Source organism: Vombatus ursinus, unplaced genomic scaffold (genome assembly GCF_900497805.2).
Source record: "Vombatus ursinus unplaced genomic scaffold, bare-nosed wombat genome assembly UNPS02014802.1, whole genome shotgun sequence".
NCBI classification, from domain to species: Eukaryota; Metazoa; Chordata; class Mammalia; order Diprotodontia; family Vombatidae; genus Vombatus; species Vombatus ursinus.
The window spans coordinates 6,543,787-6,563,690 of record NW_020954580.1 but is presented as its reverse complement, the minus strand read 5'-3'; the positions used below and the strand labels follow the sequence as shown (position 1 = coordinate 6,563,690).

At 45.8% G+C, this 19,904-nt stretch overlaps 1 protein-coding gene across 4 annotated transcripts in view; it reads right to left on the bottom strand.

The window, feature by feature from the left end:
* TNS1 (tensin 1) overlaps nt 1–19,904 on the bottom strand; it is a 245,771-nt gene that overhangs the window by 46,380 nt on the left and 179,487 nt on the right. For all 4 annotated transcript variants that reach the window (XM_027873735.1, XM_027873734.1, XM_027873738.1 and 1 more), the window contains one exon: nt 10,081–11,643. In XM_027873735.1, coding sequence (XP_027729536.1) covers nt 10,081–11,643 — 1,563 coding nt within the window. The remainder of the gene's footprint in view (nt 1–10,080; nt 11,644–19,904) is intronic.

Sequence of the window (19,904 nt, the reverse complement as noted above, 5' to 3'; positions counted from 1 at the left end):
GAGAATTGAGAAAGAGAAGAAAAGAATTGGGATATGAGGAAAAAAAAGTTGAGAAGAAAATAGAAGTGAAGAAGGGGGTATAGGGGAGTGCACCAACCAGAGTGGGAAGAAGATCTCTGCCGGTGGAGAGGAGAAGGCAAGGATATGGCACTCTTCTTGACAGCCTGGAGTTTAGCGTGGTATGCTGATCCCCAAGGGGGGAGAATGAAGGGGCAAGGAGGGGAGAACAGAGTGAAGTGAAGGAAGAAGGGCATTTCACCAGCATCCAAGAAGACCAAAACAGGACACACGTGGGACACACAGAGAACGGAAAAGAAGGAGCAAAACAAAACAAAAAGAAAATAAACATTAGTTGAAGGTCTGAGCCAGGGATCCAGCCATTGATGGGAGGATGGGATGGCAGAGGGGGAGAAGCATCCTCTTAAGAGGATAGTTCTTCCTCTCGTCTGCCAAGGAATCCGAGAACTCTGGGACCCATTCCCTCTTGGTCATAAAGGAAGCACAGAGAGGACCCTTCCCAAAATAAAGAATATTTTGTTTCTCCAACTCCCTCTTTTTCTGAGCTCTTCCTAAGGGGAGAAAGGAGATGGACAGAGGACCTGGAGCACTGAGTTCTGTTTTTTCAGAAGGACACGCAACATTATAAGCTCTTTGACCTGTTTCATTTATTCACTCCCACCATTACTACCACAGTGTCTAGCACAGGACCTAAGGGCATGTAGTGGTCACTTACAGTGGGGCCACTTTTGATTTCATTAATGAATGGCACTCTGTTCGAGGAAATTCCTTCTCCCAATACAGATGGGCAAATACTCTGCCACTTAGAGCTTTAGAGTTATCTAGCACTTTGAGAGGTTAAGGACTTGCCCAGGGTCACACAGCCAGTATTAAGTAAGACCTGAACCCTGGTCTTCCTCCCTCTAAGGCTGAGCATCTTTCCACTTTGCTATGCTGCCTCTCCATTGAATAAATGAATGAATGAATCAAATCTTTCTCCTCTGAGAACACAAAAGAAACAACCCTGAACTGCTGCAGAAGAGATTGAGGTTTGAACCCAGAGCCCTTTCCCTCTGACGGAAATTTCTGCTTCTCCCATTCCTTCACTCTTATTGAATTTGTTTGATTTGACTTCCAATTCCTTGATTCCTCCATATTTTAGTGTACTTTCCCCATTCAGGTTTCAAATGCCTTCCTGCTCTGCCCTCAGTGGCCAGTCATTTCAAGGATGAGTTTGCTAATGCCTAGAACCCCTTGTCTCCTTGACCTTCCACTATGACTGCTTTACCAAGACCTGACACAGGGTACTCTCCACCATCTGCTACTTCCCCTCCTGCTCCTAGGATCAGTAGAGAAAGGGATGAAACCATATTGACTGCGACCATTAGAAATTTGTATTACTTAACCTCAGCTGTGCCTTCACTACAGCCTGACAACTCTTTTTTTAATCTCCTGTTGACTCAACAAGTGCACTCAATTCAACAAGAACCTATAAAGGATCTACTGTGTTCAAGGAACCATCCTAGGTCCCAAACTCCTTATTGGATTGCCCGATTTGACTGCTGCCAGCCTTGGCTGGGTCTTCATTCATTTCCTGACCCCAATGTGTGAGTAACCCCCAAGTCTATTCCCTGTCTCTCTATGTGCATGCTCTCTCTCTCTCGCTCTCTCTCTCTCTCTCTCTCCTTCCATCTCTTTCCATAGGTTTAATTATCATCTCTATGCAAATGACTCCCAAATCTACATAACTAGCCTCCATCCCACTTCAGAACTACATCTCCAACTCCACCTGGATGTTCTCTGACAGCTCAAACTCAACCTGTACCAAACAACTCCACACCTGTCTCTCTTTCAAATTCCCCGACTTCTGTGGCGGGCACCACCATCCTCCTAGTCACCTAAGTTCCCAACCTCAGACTCATCCTTGAGTCTCCCATCTGTCCATGACTAATCAATCTATTCCATAGCCACAACATCTTTCATATCCATCCCCTTAAAAGAAAAGTGGAGGACCAAACCAAGGGAACTTCTATTCTGAATCTAATTCTCTGAACTTTCTGGACTTTTGATTGGCACCCTCCATACCAGACCTGAGACCTAGACATCCACGATCAGGTCCACCAGAACCCTACCCCTGAGGAGGTGAATCCCCTGGTCTTTGGAGCTCCTGCCCTAGTGCCCCACCAAGTCGAATGGTGACTGAGCATGTGCAAACTAGCCCACCATGCAGACTCTCTTGGCTGCCAGCCCTGGACATTATTGCAGCTTCATATCCCATCCAGCTGTCCTCCTTGGTCATTCCACCACCTCCCCGCTGCCTCTAACCTGCTACTCCCAGGCTGTACTCTGGGCTTCCTCTACCATGCCCCAGAAATCTCCATCCTGAAGCCTCACTCTAGCCCTAAAATTCACATGTTGGAAGGACCCTCCTCCCCTTCAGCCTCTCCCTCTGGTTGGATTGCTCTTCCTAGAACTCCAAACTTAAGTACCCTAATTGCATTTCTGTCCTGGCACCCAGGCCACTATGTCTCACTCCTCTCCAGGCTGCATTTTGTACTTCCTCTATTACACCTCGGCACCAACACCTTTGTTCACTCTCCCCCATCCCCAGCATTTTAGTTTTCTTTTATGTGTTGTCTCCCCTGTTAGAATGTAAGCTCCTTTTTTTTTTTGGTTAAGCAATTAGTGACTTGCCCAGGGTCACACAGCTAGTAAGTGTCAAGTAATTGGTCTGAGGCCGGATTTGAACTCAGGTCCTCCTGACTTCAGGGCCGGTGCTCTATCCACTGCGCCACCAAGCTGCCCCAGAATGTAAGCTTCTTAAGGGAAAGGATTGTCTTTCTTTACAGTTGTATTTTCAGTCCAATGCCCAGCACATGATAAGTACTAAATAAATACTGGTTAACTGAATGACTGATTTTCCAGCCATATCCCCCCACACACACACACACACACTTTTCATTTCCACATAACTCCCTTTCTTGGTCATGCCTCATATATGCTATATTCCCCTTTTAGAATATAAGTTCCATGTGGGCAGACATTGTCTCTTTTTAAAAATATTTGTAAGTGACCCAGTGGATAGAGCAACAACCCTGGAATCAGGAGAACCTGAGTTCAAACCCAGCCTCAGACACTTGACACTAGCTGTGTGACCCTAGGTAAGTCACTTAACCCCATTACGTAGTCCCAAAAAAATATTGTATCTTCAGTTCTTAGTAGCATGCCTGGAACCTAGTAAGAGCTTCATAAATGTTTTGCATTCATTCATTCATCATTCATGAAAATTCAGAAGACATAGTTTACCAAAATTTTATCAAAGCATTGAACAAAGTCTTCAATGCTATTCTTGGGGGCTAGATAAAGAGATTATAGGTTACACAATAGTGCAGTCAGATAGGTTCAGGTTGAAAAGATGGATCTCAACAGTATCCACTTGGGTTCTGATGACCACTTGGAAAAGTCATTAGTGGAGGACCAGAGGGCCTGTGCTGTCTAACCCTGTTACCAATGAATAAAGGCATGGCTGACCACACACATCAGATTTCCAGACTACACAAACAAGAATAACTAGCTAACATATTAAATGACAGAGTTAGGATCCAAAAGATTATGACAGGCTAAAATGTTGGATTTAATCTAATAAGAGGAAATTTAATGCAAAAAGTTTAAAAAGTCAATTTTCCCAAGGAAAAGATGAGGATGATATAACTAGACAGCATCCTCTGAAAAAAGACCTTCAGATTTTAGTAAACCACAAGTTGAATGTGAGTCAAGAGTGTGGTACAACAGCCAAAAGAAAAGTGAAATTGAAAGGCACATTGTCCATGCCCGGGGAGGTTAGGGTCCTGTTGCAAGCTGCCCCAGTCCAAGGGAGGAATTGTGTTCAGTTCTGGACACCACATTTAGGAAGAATATTGGTAAACTGGAGACTGTCCAGAGAAGGACTGAAATTGACTGAACCAGAATTATTACAGGTCTAGAGAAGAGAAGGCTTAGAGGCTACAGAATAGCTGGGTTTCAGTATTTCTAGGACCATTAGATGGAAAAAGGACTAGACTCATTCTTTGTCCCAGAAGGCAGAATAGAAGCAAAAGTCAGGCTTAAGATTAAGGGAAGATTAAGGGAAATCTTCCCAATAATTAGAGCTATTCCCAAAGCAGCTTCCTCCTCGACAAACATCTTCAAGCAAAGGACAGATGACAATTTGTCAGATGTCTTGTTAGTACTTACTCCCTCCCAATTTACCTTGCGTTTGCTATTATGTGTATGCGTTATTTTCTCCCCGCACGTCTGCAAGCTCCATGGGACTGTTTCATCCGGGTCTTTTGATCCCTGGTGCTTAGCCCAATGCCATACACACAGTAGGAGATTAATAATCATTTGCTGAACTATGTTAAGTTGAATTTTCCATTCTCAAATGCCCAAAGCCACCCTCACTCTACTCACCGTATTCAGTTTAGTCTATGTCTCAGTTTACTGAGATGACCAAGGTCAGCTATCACAAGCTTCCTTGACTCTTCATCTCACCACCTCAGAACTCCACTTAGACATTAGTCTACCTGTGGCAATACACTACTCTGGATCCGCTTCTTACTCTCTGATAGTTCCTTCTTTGCTTTCCTTCCTTGCTCCCAAATGTCTCCAATCTTTCCCTTCTCTGAGCCATCCTTCACACAACCAGTAGAGTCATCTTCCTAAAGCACAGTTCTAACTATATTACTCCCCCACTCATAAACGAACAGTTTCCTGCTACCTACACAATATCCATATTGTGTACAATATGTTCCCAACCTTTCCAGCATTCTTTCCAAAGATAACCTTACGTGTGCCAGCAATGCTGCAAGCTAGACCAGACTCTCGACTGGGCTTTCCGTACCATTGTGCCTTTGGGCACGCTCCTCTTTCCACCTAGGATTCTTTTCCCTCATTTCTACTACATGATGGCCAGACTCCCCGTATGGCTACAGAGGAAGTCATGGCAGTAGGAACCGCTGATGTAAGAAATTCCACTCATGCCTAGTTGGGGACCAAAGAGATTTATAGCCTTACAGAACCAGAAATAGCTACCCCCTCTACACATCTTGTCCTCAGGTCAGCTGAGGAGCGAATGAGAAGGGGGGACACTGCGTGCCAGCCAGATGCCCTTCCTTTCCATCACGTCTTTTCTGCCAGGCCCAGGAGGGCCAGAGGACTGAGAGGGTTGGAGAGTCTTGGCCTCTGAAAAGTAGAGGAAGTGACAGTGTTGGAAGACGGGGCCACACACTCAAGGGGCAACATCCCACCAGGGACTGGAAGAAGATGTCAGCCTAATAGGAGTGAACAATGGCTGACTCCTAGGAAAGCTTGAGTTAAACCTTGAGAGGGAAGGGCCCCAGAGAAAAGCTGGTTTAAAGTTTAATTTAAGGTTAACAAAGGAATTTCTTCCCAACAGTCCTGGTAGTGTAATTATTATTCCCCATTTTACAGATGTGAAACTGAGGCATAGACACATTAAAGTGACTTGCCAGGGTCACCAAGGTAGAAAACGTCAGAACTAGAATTTGGGCCTAGACAGACTACCTCCAACGCCAGTGCTTTTTCCATTCCCCAACCTGAAGGGGGCCTCCAAGCTCAAAGATGGTAGGAAGAGGCCAAAAGGCAACTAGAATGCCAATATGAGGGGTTCTCTGTCATGGAGCTATCTATGCCTCAGTCCATAGAAAATATGACTTCCTCCCATCCAGTTTCTTACCCTTCCAGTTTTTTATTTCACTGATAGCAGCCTGGAAAAGGCAGCCCCTGGGTTAAATCTCTTCCTTACACATACACACATACACATACATGTATGTATGTATGTGTGTGTATGTATGTATACACTCTATGTTTTGGTTTGAGGAACAGATAGAGCCTTGGAGCCAGGAAGACCTTAGTTCTAATCCTGCCTCAGATACTTACTAGCTGTGTGATCTTGAGCAAATCACCTTACCTTCTCTACACATCAGTGTCCTTATTTGTAAAATGGGGATAATAATAGCCCCCCCAGCTCACAAGACTGAAATGAAATAGCATATTTAACACACTTTTCAAAACTTAAATTGTAATATAAGTGTTTGCTATTTTAATTCTCAAGTTAAAAGGTTCCCAGTCCTCGAGATGTATCAAGCCCCTCCCCCCTCCCAGAGATGGAAAGGAAGGGGAAGGGATAGAACGAAAGAGGACAAAGCCATGCTGACTGGGTTTCGCCGTAAATTTCTGCAATCTAAAGTAGACTGGACCTTCACTGCCACAAAGCAATCCTTTTATTCTCTTATTGACTTTCTATCACACTCCCCATATCTCTACAAAACCTCTTCCTCTTTCTGAAAGCACTTGAGTCTACCCGCTTTGCTTCTCTCTCAACAGATGACTTCACCTCCTGTTTTACTGAGATTGTTTTCCTGTTCACTGTTTTACTGCAGCCATCCATCCTAAGCTCCCACAGCTTGTCTCTTCTGCAAGTCAAACTTTTCTGCTCTTCTCTCATCTCCTCCATTTCCCTAGGTTCCAAGGACAGGATAGCCCCCTTCTTTGCCCATGGGCACTTGATCCCATCTCCTCTTACCTTCCCTAAGACCTTCCCCTTTCTTATCTACAGCGAATGATCATCTAATGGCTAGAAATGGGAGTCTATACTCACTGCCTCCATTTCCTCACCAGACACCCTAGTACCTCCTCAATCTGGCTTCCATCCCTACATCTCTACCACTGCTCTCTGGAAGGTAACCACCTTGACACTGGCTTCCCTTAGCTTCCATGACACTAGTGTCTCACCTTGCCTCCCCAAATGATCCTTCTTACCAGTTCCTCTTTGTTCTCCAACTGCCTCTGTACAGCTATGCCCCTGGGCTTTTATTCCTCTCTTTCTATGAGCAATCTAATCCCCCCTCAGGACTTCGATTACCACCTTCATCCAGATACCTCCAGAATCTAGACCTCCCCACTCCATCGTGTTCCTGAGCAAGACTATCCTACGCTTCTAACTGCCTGTTAGATACATGCAGCATCCTGACAACATCCCTCAGACTCAACATGTCCCAAAGTGAATTCACTATCTTCCTTCCAAAACCTGTCCCTTCTCCTCCTATCTTACCTACTTTTATTAATAGTACCACCATTTTCTCTCATTTACCCAGACTAGACATTTAAAATTTTATAATGTACTCTTCCTTCTTTTTCACTACCAAATTCAATCAGTTTCCAAGTTCTGTTAATGTTACCTCCAAAACATTTCCCCCATTGCTTAGCTTGCAAGCTCATTGAGAGTAGGGGTTGGTTCACTTTTTGTCCACCCCACCTTTCACCTAAGTGGAAATGATCCCCTTGTCCATGAATTCCCTAGACCACTATATTTCATCTTTTTTATGCATTAGTCATTTTCAAACATGTTACAGTTTATCTGTATATACATCCCAACTCTGAGGCTTGCCATCTGTGTGACCTTGGAAAAGTCACTTAATTTCCTTGGGTCTCAGTTTCCTCATCTGAAAAATTTGGATTAAGTGGTCTTTCAGGTCCTTCCCAGCTCTGTATCTGTGATCCTGAATCCATCCCCCCAATTGCTCCTTGAAGATGGAGGCTAAGTTGTTTTTCAAACTCTGTAGCTCTACCATCTAATCTAGTATCTAACTCATAGAAAACAATAAACATTTGTTGATTTGAATAAAACTGAACATAATTTAATTGTTTATCTCTGGATCCCAAGTGCTCTGAATACCTGGACTTACCCTAGCAATCTAAATTTCATCATTACAGTTAGAAATACTTCTGGCTGTCCAGGATAGCTGATGGTAGAGCTGTACATATTCTGAAAATATTTTCTACTTCCATAATCAAGCCCCATTCCTAATTGCCCACAATTCCCAAAAAGGATCTTTTCCTACCTAGGGTCTAATTCCTCATTTCTTCCTAAAAATTGGATGACCTCCCCCCATTCTTAGTTTCCCCAACTATAAAATGAAGGTGGTGGTATTCTATCAGATGGTTCCTTCTGTCCTCCATCTTTGATGATCTATGTTCTATGACTCCCCACTTTGGCTTCCTTAGGCATAGCCTAGGCTCCGAAGTGCCAATCCTAGAAAAGTCAGGACCTTAACATCTAATAATAGCTGCATCCTCTATCTAGATCAGCTCCCCAAACTCAGGATAGATCTAGAATCAGACAGACCTCTAGGACTGGAAGAAGTTTGAATCTCTGGCTCAGACAAACTGACTCTCTGGCCAGGCAACTTCCTCATCTCCAGCAAGTATCATATGATTCTGATGGATCCTGGCCTCCCCAAAACAGAATAGTCTAAGTGTATGTGTATCTCACTGGAGATCTTCAAGATCAAATCCCTTGTGTTCCTGGACCACGGAACCTTGCTTGGAATGAGTGAAATGGACCACTTGAAGTGTCGGGGATAGATGGTGAGATCCTCTATGCTAAAGGAACAGGTGAGCTCCTAACATAGGAAGGTGCCTATCCTACAGAAGGAGAAAGTGAGGGCTATGATACTTCTTGGAAGCCCTACTTTCCAAAGAATTAAATCAAGTCTCTTGACTCAATAGAGGACTGGTTCTCTGTCTACAAGACATCTCTACCTGGTCAAGGACAGAGTGATGAGACCAATTCAGCATCCTGAGATGCCAAGCCCCAGAGACTGGGCTGAATCCATGGAGCTGAGCTGTCTCCTTAGCTTTCACATATCCTTCAGGCACAGAATCCCATCAGGAATCCCTTGTCCCCTCATCTTTCCCCAACACCCTCTATTTGCCTTGGCCACACAAGAGAAGGGGTGTTGCCTGTTCTCTCTGCAGTTGGCATAGTGACTCAGCTTCCCCTTTAGGGAATGGGAGTCAGGGAGAGGAATCTGTTTCTCTGCCCAATCCACTCCTCTCTGAAATTTCCATGGCCCCTAGTCAGCTGAGGGATCTGGCCTAATGCCTAATCTTACTTCAAGACTCCTCAGACCACCTCTGGACTTTAGATTCACCTTAGAAATAGTTACAATAAGGATTTGCAACCAGTGGATGCCTCAGGAAGGTGTTGAGGAGGAAAAATCACAACTGCTGTATACAAATTTAATCACAGCCCAGAGGAAAGAGCATGGGTTTTGGAATCAGCAGGCCTTGGGGTAGATACCGGTTGTGCTACTAACTCACTGAGTGAGGTTGGGCAAATTACATCACTCTTTGGGGTCTCACTGTAAAAGGAGGGGGGTTGGACTAAATGATCACCTCTCTGAGGTGCCTTCCAGAGATATGGTTCTATAAATGGTCAAGCAAGTACTCATGTGGCAATTCTTCCTTATGCTGCCCTAAAATATGACAATTTATCTTTACCAAAAAATTTCTCCCCATGGCCCTGACATTCCACTTTTTTTCCTCCTTCTTCCAGGGAAATACATCCTTCCTCTGATGGAATTTGGGAGTCGGCATGATATGGGACAAATGCTGATCTAGACAATCTAGCCTGATCTGAGTTCCAGCCTTACACAAGAGACAACCCAAGCTAGACAGTGTAGACCAGAGGTTTTTAACACTTATTTGTGTCATGGACCCCTTCGGCAGTCTAGTGAAACCTATGGATCCTTCCTTCCTCAGAACACCACTGGTTACCTACATTCATAACTGAAGGAAATGCTACATTTCATGAAAACAAAGATGCATTTTTCTCTCTTCCAAGTTCATAGACCCCCTGAAATAATCTCTCCATGGACTGTGGAGCCCAGGTTAAGAGCCCCTAACCTAGAGGGCTAGGGGTAGAAGTTGACATTCTGAGTTGTCTTGTGAGCTCTGACAATCTCCTAACCCTAACCCCAATTAGAAAGAAAAACCTGAACCAATCTTTTCCTTACCAGCTCCCACTTCTGTCCCCAATTGCTGAAATAAGCCTCCCAAGCCCATGAGCAGAAGTCTGGAGATGGGGAGAGCCGCAGTGCACCATGTAAAAGAACAGGATGCTATTTTACCACAGCCCAACCAGAATGCCTTACAAGGGTTCCCCCTTGCTCCCCTCCTCCATCCAGGTCAACTCAAGAGGGGAAAATTGATGGAGACAGTCCTGGTCCCTTGGGTTCTTACCTGCCACCCTGTGGGCCACCAATCCCTCTAGATTCAAGGGCTCTTCCTCAGGGGTCCGGGATGGATCTGAACCAGTCTCCTTCGGGGGGAGTTGAGGCTGAGTTGTGAGGCCAGGGAGAGTTGCCGGAGGTTGGCGAGGTCCTGGAAGGCTTGAGGAAGCTGGGAAAGCAGAAGAAGAAGAAGAGGAAGAGACTGGACTTCTGGACTGGTAACTCTGGCTGGGTACAGCTGAAGATGTCTGGTAATCATAGGGAGAGTAAGATCTCCCAGGTGAGACAGACTCCAGGGAGGTGTAGGCAGCTGGTTCAGATGGTCCCTGGAGATGTCCCCTCGGGATGTAGCCAGATCTTGACTGGGCCAGAGGCTGGGACTGAAGGGAAAGGCCAGGAGGAGGCTGGGAGGCAAGGGGAGAAGCCCCCGGCCAGGCCCCAGGGACACTCTGTGATTTGTGCAAGGGGGAGGTGGATGAGGCAGGGTCCAGGTCAAGCATTAGCATGTTGAGTGCTTCGATAGACTGCTCAATCTCCTTCTGGGAGGCTGCCCTGGGGAACTCAGGGAGGCCAGAGGCTGAAGCCTCCACCTGAGGCTGGGGACTGGGCCTGTTGGGTGTATGACTCTCTAGGCGAGCTCTCTCCTGCTGGCGTGGAGGTGGGCGAGGCTGCTGCTGCTGCCAGGAATTCAGTCCTCGTTGCACCGCGTCTCGACTACTCCCACTACGGGCTGGGGCTTGGGGCAACTGAGGCTCAGTTTCTGGAAAGGACTGAGAGCGGAACATCCCATTGGCATCATAACCGTAGTGAGGATGAGTCATCGATTGCTGCCATCCCAGGTGCGGGCCTTCTCGCTGGTACCCAGAGAGGCCCTCCTGGGCTGAGAACGAGGGTCGCATGGGGGCCCCGTGGACCATCTGAGTGAGGGGGGCCCGGGCATGGGTTTCATAGGGGTAGCTGCTGCCATTAACCATCGGCTCTGCTGGGTATGGCTTGTCCAGGCCATTGGTCAGTGGAGACATAGCCTCGGGGTAGCCCCCCTCACTGGTGTTGGTGACCCCATCCAGGGAGGACAGAGTGCCCAGGCTGCCTACACTGTGCCCATCCTGGTTGGGCAGTTCATCATCCAGAATGTCTGTCTCCCGCTCAGATGTCAGGGCCCCACCGTTGACGTGGACCTGGGCAGGGACAACATGGCGCCCAGAAGAGGGAGCAGCGGGTCCCCCATGCTGGCGGGACATATGGTGTCGGGTGTGGTACATGGGCCCTTGCTTCTCCCGCTCCAAGCCAAAACCACTCAGCAGCCTCTCCAGCTCACGCTTCTCCTCAGGACTCAGGGATACAGCAGCATTAGGAGGACCTCCTGGTTCATCAGTCTTGTCAGTCTTGGTGGACGCAGTGGAATTCCCTGAATCGCTGCTCACTGACAGGGTGTGCTCAACGTGGTTGGGGGTGGCTGAAAGAGTGGGGCGGATAGCGTTGACCGCACCTGTGCTGCCGTGCAGAGAATCCTTCTTCTTCACTTTGGCGTAGAGACTCCCATCCAGTGGACCTTGGGTGTGTCCCACCACCTCTGTGTCGGAACAAGGAGAAGAGAGACAGAGCAGATCAATGAGTGTGTGTGTGCATGTGTGTGTGTTTTCTATTTCATCACCCCTTGGGAGAAGGGAGCTAAGAGCTCTCTCATTAGCCAACTCATATCATGGCTGTGAAACCTTTCAACTTGCTGCCATGAGATAGCTGGAGGTGGAGACAGTGGGGAGGAGAAGGGGAAAAGAAGCGGCATCTCCCAAGCCTTCTTCAAAATCTCCTGACATCAAAGCAGCCTCAAGCAGAGCTCAAGTAATCGATCAACTGCCTAAATGGGCAATTCCAAGCATGTAGATTCGTTCTGCCCTTCTCCCAGTTACTCCCTGAACACCTGCTACCTGAAATGCCTTCACCCGGCAACAGAGGCTTTCATTTCACAGTTAGAAATAAGGCTTGAAATGCAAAAGCATAAAGAAGAGGTTATACAGTAACTTAAATTCACACTAAGATATAAGCAACTGATAAAAGAACCTTTCATTGAAAGTACATTTTATGTGCACATGTGCATGCATGACAGAGAGAGAGAGAGAGAGAGAGAGAGAGAGAACAAGAGATAATGAGATCAGAAGGGAAAGGAGGAGAGGGGAGGAAGGGGAAGAAAGGAAACTCATTCAGGCAAAAAGAAAATTCTGTTCATCCTACAAAAGGGGTCCAACCCATAAATTTCTGCCTTTCCCAATGCTTCCTTCCACATCCCCCTCCTATTTCTCAGCCTCCTTAGCTACTTCTGTTCTTCATCTCTCCCAGTTCAAAGAGCACCAGTAAACCCATTCAAAGCTGATATACAGAGACCCAAGGAAAATGGGAAGACAAAGGAATTGAGAAAAAGCCACATTGTCTGCGACCTGCTGCCTGAGTCCATCAGGTCCACATTAAAGGCCATCCAAAACCCTAGGTCAACCTTAGTCCTCCCCCTAGCCTTCCCAAAGGTCTTTTGGATCTAAGCTGAGTTTAGACTGGACAGCTCCCAGGGGAGAGGGCACCGGCCAGTCAGAATCATGAGGACCCTGTAAGGCCTCTGGAGTTGGGGGCAAAAGAAATGAGTGGGCCTAGATGGGTGAAGGCCAAACAGCTCTGAGGAAGACTGATCAAAGAAAGCAGAAAATGCTCAGACCAGCCCCTCTTCTGAGATGACAACCTAGGGAGGGGATGAGCTCAGCTCTCAGGGCTGGTGACTGCTCTAGGGGGCCTGGGGTGGCTCCGGGACTGCTCCCAGATTTGCTCAGAGTCTACACTCCCAGGAGCAACACTTTCTCTGGAAGGAAAAAGTGAGTTCTGAGGGGCTTGGGGCCAGCCCTCTGACTCAGGGACTAAGAACTTTCCCCGCCCAGAGGAACTTGGTGACTTCACACTCTACAGTCACCAGCCCTGCCCCCCACCATTCCATCTCTCCCTCTCTTACACACACACACACACACACACACACACACACACACACACTCTGTTCCCCCTCTTACACTTCCACAATAAGCCCCAGCTGGCAAAAGAAGAAAGGGTTCCTGCTAAACCCCAACCCAGACACCAGGCAGTCTGTCTCTCTGTCCGTTTGTCTCTCTTTGTCTTTCTCCCCACCCCCTCCTCTGTCTCTCTCTGTCTCTTTCTTTTCTACTCCCTACTCTCCCCACCTCCATCTCTCTGTCCCACTCTGTTCCTCTGTCTTGGTCTCTCTATCCCTCTTTGTCTCTCTCTTTGTCTCTGTCTCTCCCTCCTTTCTTTCTTCTCTTCCCTTCACACCTTCTCTCCATCTCTTAACTAGATTCCTCTTCCTCCACTTTCCTTCCCTCTGTCTCTCTGTCTTATCTTTGTCTTAGACATACACACACACACACACACACACAACTCAACCTAACAATAAGAAACATTCCAGTGCATATCTACATACAAACAGCAAACACCCAAACACACATTGGTAAAACCCAAATGCACAAACGTATGTGTACACGTACCCAGGCATGGATACACACTCCATATACGAATTATCTAAAGAGGCACCATGATACCATGGAAAGAATACTAGCCTGACAGTTAAAAGGACCTGAGTTTCCCAATCCTGGGTCTCACTAACTCTCAGTGTAGCCTTGTGAACAAGTATCTTACCTTCTCTGGGCCCAAATTTTTTCATCTCTAAAATGAGAGAACTGGACTAGATGATGTTGGGGGCTCCCTCTGGTTGGCTCTAGATCTGTAAGCCTATGGGTATAGGAAGTTCTCTCAAAGACAGGGACAGACACACACCCTAGTGGGGACAGCCACCAACACCCAATCAGAAACCCTCAAACGCGAAGACTGCTATGATCTAGACCCGAGAGAACTGGAAATACAAATGTGCTCATCCCAGAACACAGACCGACCAACAGGTCACAAGTGCTTGTCCCCAAATAAACACATAAACACACACACACACACACACACACACACACACAGCCAAAAACAAGTGATTAGGCAACCACAGAACAGAAACACACACACACACACACACACACATACTCACACTCACACACAGCCAAAACCAAGTGATTAGGTAACCACAAAACAGAAACATCCCAACACAGACACACACACACACACACACACACACACACACACACACAAGATGCCACAAGCCAACCAAAACATATCACTAGAGATAATACACAGTACAGTGAAACAGGGCTCTGAGGCTAACCAGTCTGAGGCATACATAGCCACCCACATACAAAAGCTCGAGCACAAGCAAACTCTCGGCGTGCACAGGAACCTTCTTTCTCTGTCACCTGATCACATCCAACATCACAGCCTTTCCTCCAAAAGACTGATCTCAGAGAGCCCACTTCCTTTACTTCATTCTCCCTCTGCCCCAGGGTCCATATCCAACACCCCACTCTCTCTGAAGTTTTCCTAACATCCACTGCTCTGAGGAACCTACCAGCAACCAGTCAGTCAATGAAGTCAACAAACACTCACTGAGTGCACGCTACGTGCCGGGCACTGTGCTAAGCCAACCTCAGCCCCCCAAACCACCACAGGCCAGCTCCATGAACAAGCCCAGGGCCTGAAAGTCATTTCCCAACCCAGGTCAGGGAGTACCTAGATATAAATGGGCTGAGAGATGCTCTTAGCCTTTCTGAGACCTGATTGTGGGTCACCTTGGAATTAAAATCTACAACGATTTCCTGAGTACTTACAATGTAAAGCACTATTGCAGAGATATGGAGAGCTAAGATAGTCCATGCCAGCAGATGATCTCACGCCTGGAAAGGGCATTGTCTCTGAAGGCAATGGTTCAAATCCCTCCTCTGATACTTACTACTTACATGACCTTGGCAAATCACTTCACCTCCCTAGGCCTCAATTTCCTCAATGAAGGGGTTAGACTAGACAACCCCTGAAATTTCTTCCATCTCTGGAGCTATGATACTGTGACCCTATCTGAGCCCAAATCTGCCTATCTGTAACTTCCATCCACTACTCCTAGCTCTCCATCCTCCTGCCCTACCAAGCAGAATAAGCTTCATCTCTCTCCATGTGAAATTCCTCAAATACAGTCACTGTCCCCCTTACACACACACACACACCACACACACACACACACACACACACAGAGGTCTTCTCTCCCCCAGGCTAAGCACCTCCAGTTCCTTATATGACCCTTACCATCTGGCAACCTCCTCTGGAAGCTGTCCACAGCTTACAATCTAATAACCAGGATATGACACATGACAAAGTAACTACAGTACAAAGCAGAATATAGTAAGGGAGGTACACGGGGAAAGATGATTTTCTTTTTTTGTTTGTTTGTTTTTGCTAGGCAATGGGGTTAAGTGACTTGCCCAAGGTCACACAGCTAGTGAGTGTTATGTGTCTGAGACAGTATTTGAACTCCAGGACCGGTTCTGAAAGATTATTTTCTTCATAGAGGAAATGGGACATTCATGAAAGGGGTGGTATTTGGGCTGGGACTCAAAGAGGGTGTAGAAATTGTCTGGGCCAGCTGTTCAGACGTTCTATAGACTTTGTCAGCCTAGGAGGCAACAGGGTATAATGGAAAGAACATTGTTTCTGGAGTCAAAGGACCCAGATTCAAATTCCACCAGCGAGGATTCCTATTGTGTGACGTTGGACAAGTCACACAACCTCTGTGGGCCTTCATTTCAGATCTCTAAAGTAAGGGGAGAAAATAGCCTCTACTGACCCTTCTGGTTCCAGATTTATGATTTTGTCATCCTTAATATATTCTGAAATCAAAATCTTTAGTAACCAAGAAGAGGAAGGATAGGTTGTTGCCCAAAGCAAGAGGGAGCCCAACTACTCAACCCAGATAAGACAGCCCACCAGCTAAAAAAACAGAACCCAGGAGCACTATGTTTCTGGCTTATTTGTCAAAGGATAGAAGGAGGACTCCCCAAGTACTCCTTACTGAAGTGAATAAATATAGAAGGTACTATTACCTTTCTTCTACCCCACTTATTAGTACTAGAAATGATGTTGTTCAAGACTACAAATTCCCCAAATGAGTGGGGAATGAGCCCAGACTCATGGGCTGGCTACCTTGAAAAGTTGTTGTTCTGGCTCTATCGTCTACACAGCAAGCTACCCAAAGGTGTTTTTCTCTCCTGTAGCATATCCTCCTTTCCCAAGACAAGCCTAGTCACATACATGACACTGGGGTGGGGGAGTGTAGTGTCCAAACCTCTTCCCCATAAATAAGTGATTCTGAAGGGAAGTTCCCTTCTAAATCTTATGATCCTATAAAGTTAGAACCAATTAGTATGTGAAATAATCTGAGAGTCTTCCTTCTTTCTGGAAAGTTAGTTATTCCTAAGGAGTGGAGGAATAGAATCATATATATAACAGCCCCAAGATTCCTTCTCAATAAAGGAGTCCCTTCCTTCATAGCTTTAGTAGATTGTCATCCATAGTCATGGCTCTTACTTTATCAAAAAAATTGAGCATTATCAGCTCCCCCTTCAATTCAAAACCCCTTGACATCATCCCCCACACACATTATCTCCTCTTTCTCAGTCTCTGACAATTAGGTGGCCCTTTTCCTTGCCAACAACCCATCTACATGTGAGAGAATCTCATCCCACCCCATCCTATCCCATCTTCTCCAGCAGATTGTATCCTGAGTCATTCCCTTTCTTTCTATTCTCTTCAACTTCTCTTTACCTACTGGTTTATTCCCTACTCATGCCTAAACCAGGCTCAGGTCTGATCGTGTCACCTTCCCCTCACATATACAGTCAATAAACTTCAGCAGCTCTTGGATCACAGATTTAGAGGTAGAATGGACCTTGAAAGGCATAGAATCCAACCCCCTCATTTTGGAGACAAAGAAACTGAGGCAAAGAGAGGTTAGGTGACTTGCCTAAGGTAACTAAAAAGGGCATTAAGGCCCTTCACAACTTACCTCCATTTTACCCTTCCAGTGTTCGTTCTCTTGATCCCCTCCACATCCTCCATGATCCAGCCAAACTGTCCTTCTATTTTTCACACAGGACACTCCCTTTTCCATGTCTTTGCACCATGTAGAATTCACTCCCTTCTCACTTTTGTCTCACTGAATCCTTCTCTTCCTTCAAAGACCACCTGAAGCATGAATTCTCCCCAGTTGCTAACGCCAGGTTCTCCTTCCCTCCCCAACCACCTTGTCCTTAACTACTTTGAATTCATTCTCCTTATATTCATCCTGTATATATCTTTACAGAAGAAATGCCTGTCATCTCCCAGATAGAATATATGCCCTCCTTGAGAGTAGAGATTGTTTCATTCTTTGTATGTCTATCCTCATATTTAAAACTGTGCCTGACACATAGTAGGGCCTTAATAAATGCTTGTTGATTAATCCAGCCTCTAGATTGATCCCTTGTCACTTCTTGTGACTCCCAATGATAATTGTCCCAAAGTTCCCAAAATCTACCTCCCCACAATTTCTACCCAGAGCTCCTTCCTAATTTTATCCTACTGACTTAAAGTCTAGTGCCTTTCTTCAAATACTTGTGACAGTTATCACATCTCCTCTATCTTCTCTCTTTAAAAAGTTTTATTGATGTCTTTGGTTTTAATATCACAGTCATTCACAAATATTCTCCCACCACTCCCTCCATTCAGTGACCCTTCCCTTATAACAAAGAAAAAAGGGACCTGACTTCTATACAAAATCTTACACCTATAGTCTCTACCACCTCTCCAAGGAAAGAAGTGAGATATACATCCTCATCTCTTCTCCCTGGGGCCAGCTTAGCTAGGACGTAAGTCTGCTCTTTTCCAGCTTTCTCAAGCACATCCCATAAGATAAGGTTTCCAAAACCCTCAACATCCTGGTCACTGTCCTCTGGACAAATCTAGGTTGTCAATGCCCTTCTCAGAAAACTCACTCCAAGTACTTCATCCAATAGCTCTTAATGGAGGAAATAATTAATTTAGACCTCTATTTTATTTAGACTCCAGTTTATTTCTAATTTATATCATTCAGTTGAGCTTGATTCCAAAGGGGCAGTGATGATTACTGTTGTACTTGTCTACTGATATACATTTAGTCAATCTAGTGAATCCACTTGCTTAACCAATGCCTGATGAGTAAATGCCCAGTGTGGCAAGGGATGACTCTACGGCATGGGAAGTCCCCCAGCTATTTTTGAATTGTACCTCCACCCTTATCATCACTTTGCTAGGGAAACAGCCCTATGACACTTGGCCAACTGGTACTATGAGTACTTGACCAATGGGTGACCTTATCAGGAGCTGCCTGTGAATCTATTCCCCCATCTTGCCTGACATAAGGCTAACGAAGGACCATCAGCTCTGCCCATATTTAGATTTCTTATCAGCTAATCTGTCGCAAGCATGAGCTGAAGCCTTTCCTGAAAGGCAAGATATAGGTCTATCAAGCAATGAGACTACATATTTTGCTTTGCCTCTTCTGCATTATCTGGATATCAAGCACTATAAAACTAAGGCTTTAAGGAAGGGGGTATCCAAAATGGTGCGGAAGATCTGAGGTCCACTTCATTCATGGGAGTCATGGACCCTTTACTAAAGTGCTACTGGCTCAGAGCTCTGCCTCAGTTTCTCTTATTGTAGATTGGACAATCTTGGACCCCACACTGACAAATTTCTTTTTGGTTATTTAAACAGCAGAGTTGAGAATGTGACTTGAGAGATATAATCTCTCAATGAGAGATAGCCTAATGGTCCACAAAGCATCAGACCATCATCACATGGTCTCCATTTTTCCTTCCCTTCTGATTTCTTAAATTCTCTATGGGAAGTGAACTATAGGAAAAGGAGGTGGAAGGGATAGTCCCATAACACAGTAGTGCTGTCCTATTCTCATCTCCCACTTGTCACCTAAGGAATTTGAACAACTTGACATGGACAATCTATCCCTCTCCTTTCCCTTCCTTCCACCAGAGCCAAGGTCAGTCTATCTGTAAGATCTATAGTCCCACCCAACTCTTCCTGGTAGAGATGAAAGGAGCACAGTCTCATCCTTGCACCCGACCCCACCCCTTCCACCACAGCCACATTAAAAGCTATTTGCTACAACCACAAGAAGCCGGAACAACATACTGGCCTTACATTTATTAAAACATGAAGGGAGAATGGAAGAGAGAGGATAAGAGAAAGTGATGAAGAGGGTGAAAGACATGGGAGGGGGAAAGAAGGAGAGAAAAATATAGAAGAAAAAGAGGGAGAAAAAGAAAATGGAAGAACCTAAATTAACCCACAAACAGGTGAATCTTGGAATCATTCACTGTTCTAATGGCAGCTACGGTCCGTAAGGGATGTTGGGGTAAAGACTAGTACCTGGCACATAGTAAGCTTGACAAATATACTTGCTGGCTAACTGATTGATGGAATGTCAGAAGAAAACAGCCCAAAAGAACAATAAGTAGCTACAAGTTCCATGGGGGTAGGACTCTTTCATGGGGACAGGACTCTTTCCTGTTTTGTCTTTGTAATCAAAGCACAGGGCATAGTGCCAAGCACAGAGTAGGATCTTAATAAAGGCTTTGAATTGAATTGAGTGAGAGAACAATCTATAGGAGAAAGGGTGGAAGAGTCAGAAGCAGCAGCCTGGACTAAGGACCTCAGTTCTTGAATTCTATTCCTGACTTGTAACCAGCTGGTAGCAGGAGCCTGAGCTGCTGGCTAACCATGACGAGCGCCATATTTTCTCCTGTAAAAGGGTACCCATTTTGCTTCACTTCCTAACTCCCATAGCTAATGAACTCCCGACATTAAACATTTACAGGTTGTAGC